Source organism: Alligator sinensis, unplaced genomic scaffold (assembly GCF_000455745.1).
Source record: "Alligator sinensis unplaced genomic scaffold, ASM45574v1 scaffold778_1, whole genome shotgun sequence".
Classification (NCBI taxonomy): domain Eukaryota; kingdom Metazoa; phylum Chordata; order Crocodylia; family Alligatoridae; genus Alligator; species Alligator sinensis.
This window is the reverse complement of record NW_005842946.1, coordinates 122,234-125,030: the sequence shown is the minus strand read 5'-3', so window position 1 is coordinate 125,030 and position 2,797 is coordinate 122,234. Positions and strand designations below refer to the sequence as shown.

The 2,797-nt window shown below is 62.1% G+C and overlaps 1 protein-coding gene across 7 annotated transcripts in view; it reads right to left on the bottom strand.

Moving 5' to 3' along the window:
• The window catches only part of RBM10 (RNA binding motif protein 10), a 22,612-nt gene that overhangs the window by 11,212 nt on the left and 8,603 nt on the right, over nucleotides 1-2,797 (bottom strand). For 4 of the 7 annotated variants that reach the window (XM_025192569.1, XM_025192570.1, XM_025192572.1 and 1 more), the window contains 4 exons: nucleotides 2,511-2,671; nucleotides 1,657-1,763; nucleotides 1,421-1,508; nucleotides 601-802 (listed from right to left, as the gene is read on the bottom strand). In XM_025192569.1, coding sequence (XP_025048354.1) covers nucleotides 601-802; nucleotides 1,421-1,508; nucleotides 1,657-1,763; nucleotides 2,511-2,671 — 558 coding nt within the window. The remainder of the gene's footprint in view (nucleotides 1-600; nucleotides 803-1,420; nucleotides 1,509-1,656; nucleotides 1,764-2,510; nucleotides 2,672-2,797) is intronic. The other 3 variants (XM_025192571.1, XM_006036314.3, XM_006036315.3) reach the window with 1 other exon arrangement.

Genomic DNA, 2,797 nt, shown 5'->3' with positions numbered 1-2,797 from the left:
AGCCCAGCCCAGCCCAGCCCCCCACCAGGAACAGCTCAGCACAGCCCTGGACCCAGCCCACAACAGCAGCCCACCCCATCCCCATGCAGATCCAAGGGCAAATGCCCCCCATGCCCTCCAGGGGTGCACGCAGCAGCAGGAGCCGCCGCCTCAGCCCCCGCACCTTCCCCGGGCGAGCCGCAGCTCAGTCCCATGCCCCACCCTGCCCCAGCTTGGCAATGCCTACCCCAGCCCCAGCCCCACACCCTCCCTCAACACGAGGACCTCAATTTGCACCCCACCCCACGCGCCTTCCCTCCTCCCTTGCCTTCCACCACAACAGACTTACCGGGCTATACTCCTTGGCTGCACGCATGCACGGGGTATTTATCAACCACGTTAGGCAAAAAAAGCCGATTTCCGATACAGTCAATTTTCTTTATATCGGTGCCAATCCAATAATCGGACCGATGTATCAGTGCACCTCTACTCTTGGGCGCAGGGGGGAGCTGGGGCCTAAACACCTGGGTTCCCTCTGGCTGTGGGAAAGCAGCAGGACTGAGGGGTGGCAGTTTGGGTCCCAGATGCCTGGGTTCCCCCCTGCTCTGGGGAAGCACTTACCTGCAGGTGTGGCCTCACCCTTCAGGGTGGGGGCATGGGCAGGGCCAGGTGCTGGCGGGGCTGGGGCACCTTTCAGGTAGGTGTGGGGGTAGAGCGCAGCCTCAGCCCCGGGTGCTGTGTAGGCCTCATCCTGCTGGTAGTAACCGTAGTCCACAGCCGGCTCCTCAGTAGCAGCCCATGCCCCTTCCCCACCCTGCGACGCCTGTGAGGGAGCAAAGGAGGAGTCAGGGAGAACAGCCCCCCCCGACCCCGTACCTCATACCTATCACACACAAGTCCCGCATGCCACATAGAGGCCCCACTCACCTTGTAACCACCAGAGCCAGGCCCTGCCCACTTCATGTCCAAAGGGACCAGGCCCTGCCCACCATAGGCCCCATGTGGCCAAACCACCCACCACCAGAGATCCCACCCACCTCATGCCTAAGGCGGCCAGGCCCTGCCCACCATACACAGACCTCACCCACTTTGTCCATCATAGCCAGGCCCTGCTTAGACAGGCCCACCCACCTCACCACCTTCAGGCCCACGCCCCTCCCACCTATTCCTCCTACAGGAGTCAGACAAACCCCACATCATGATACTGGGGAGGTGGGGAAGACACTGGGAAAACATAAACCCCAACCCCTCCAGCCCACCCACACGCAGGCACCTCCCTCTGCCTCAACAGGCTCCACCCCTTGCAGGCTCAGGCACAACCCCACCCTCTCCTGCCTGCCTTTCTGACATAGGCCCCAACCCAACACCATGAAAAGCTCCCTTCCCTGACTCTAAAGGGCCTGCAGGTTACCCACAATGTCTGGCAATGGGTGGGACCTACCTGGGAGATGGCCCATTGGGCAGCAGCAATGGCAGTGCTGGCCACTGAGGCAGCGCTGATGCGGTTCCCATCTGATGAACCCATGTCACTGAAGGGGAAAGGAGGGGATTTAATAGAGGTCTCCCAGCTCCTCCCCCACAAATAGGGCAAGAACCCAGGCATCCAGGCTCCCAGACCCCCCTGCTCTCACCCCCAGTCCCACACCCCTCCCAGAGAATCCAGGTGTCTAGGCTCACCGCTTAGAACCCTTGGCAAACTCCACGTTGATGGTCTTGCCGTCGATGTGCAGTGGGGGGTGTAGGGCCTGCAGGATCTGCAGCAGCTGGGCTGCCTCCTGTGGGCACTATCCAGTGAGGGTGGCAGGGGCCATGGGACCCAGGTGTCCAGGTTCCCAACCCCCCTACCCTCCCAGAAAACCCAGGCATCCCAGAGCCCCCTGTTCTAACCCAGTATCCCTCAGGCCTCTTCCAAACATCAGGAAAAGCCCAGGAGCCTGAGCTCTCCCACTACTGTCCTCAAGTCCAGCATCTGGGTTCTCCCCGTCATCCCAAGGGGGGGCCCAAAAGCCAGGGGTCTGGGCCCCAACCATACCCCTGAGAAACCTGGCATCTGGGCCCCACCTTACCCTACAGAGAACCCTGCATCTGGGCACCCCTAGACGCTGGAAAATCCCAGTGCCTGGGCCCCCCTGCCCCTGCCCTGTAGAAAACCCTGGCATCTGGGGGCCCCCTGACCCTGGAGAACTTTGGTGCCTGGCCCCTGCCCTAAGGCCAACCCCCACCCCTTTCCCGACAGAGAACCTCAGGATCCAGGCACCCATGAGACCCTGCAGAATCCTGGTGTCTGAGCACCCCTGGCCTTAACCTGTGGAGAATCCCAGCATCCTGGTGCCCCCTGCCCTACAAAGAACCCTGAAGTCCAGGCACACCTGACCCCAGAGAACCCTGGTATCTGGGCTCTCCCACCCTTGCCCTGCAAAGAACCCTCATGTCTTGGTTCCCCTGACCCTAGAGAAACCCAGCACCTGGACCGCCCCCCGCTCTTACCCCTACAGAGAACCCTAGGGTCCGGGGCTTGGGGGGGCACTGACCACAATGGTGGCAAGCTGCACAAAGGCGAAGCCGCGATTGAGCTGCGTCTGCTTGTCCTTGATAACACGCACATTGGAAGCAGCTAGCACTGCGTAGGGAGCCAACGCTGCCAGGATGGACTCCAGTGTGGACTGCGGTGCCAGGTTGCGCAGGATGATGGCTGCCGGCATAGGGGACGGGGCAGTCAGGGCATAGGTCCCAGAGCCCCCCTGAGATCCCCCCCATGGCCCCCCACAACCCCAGCATGGACTGCAATGCCAGGATGATGGTTCCAGCGCGCCCGGGG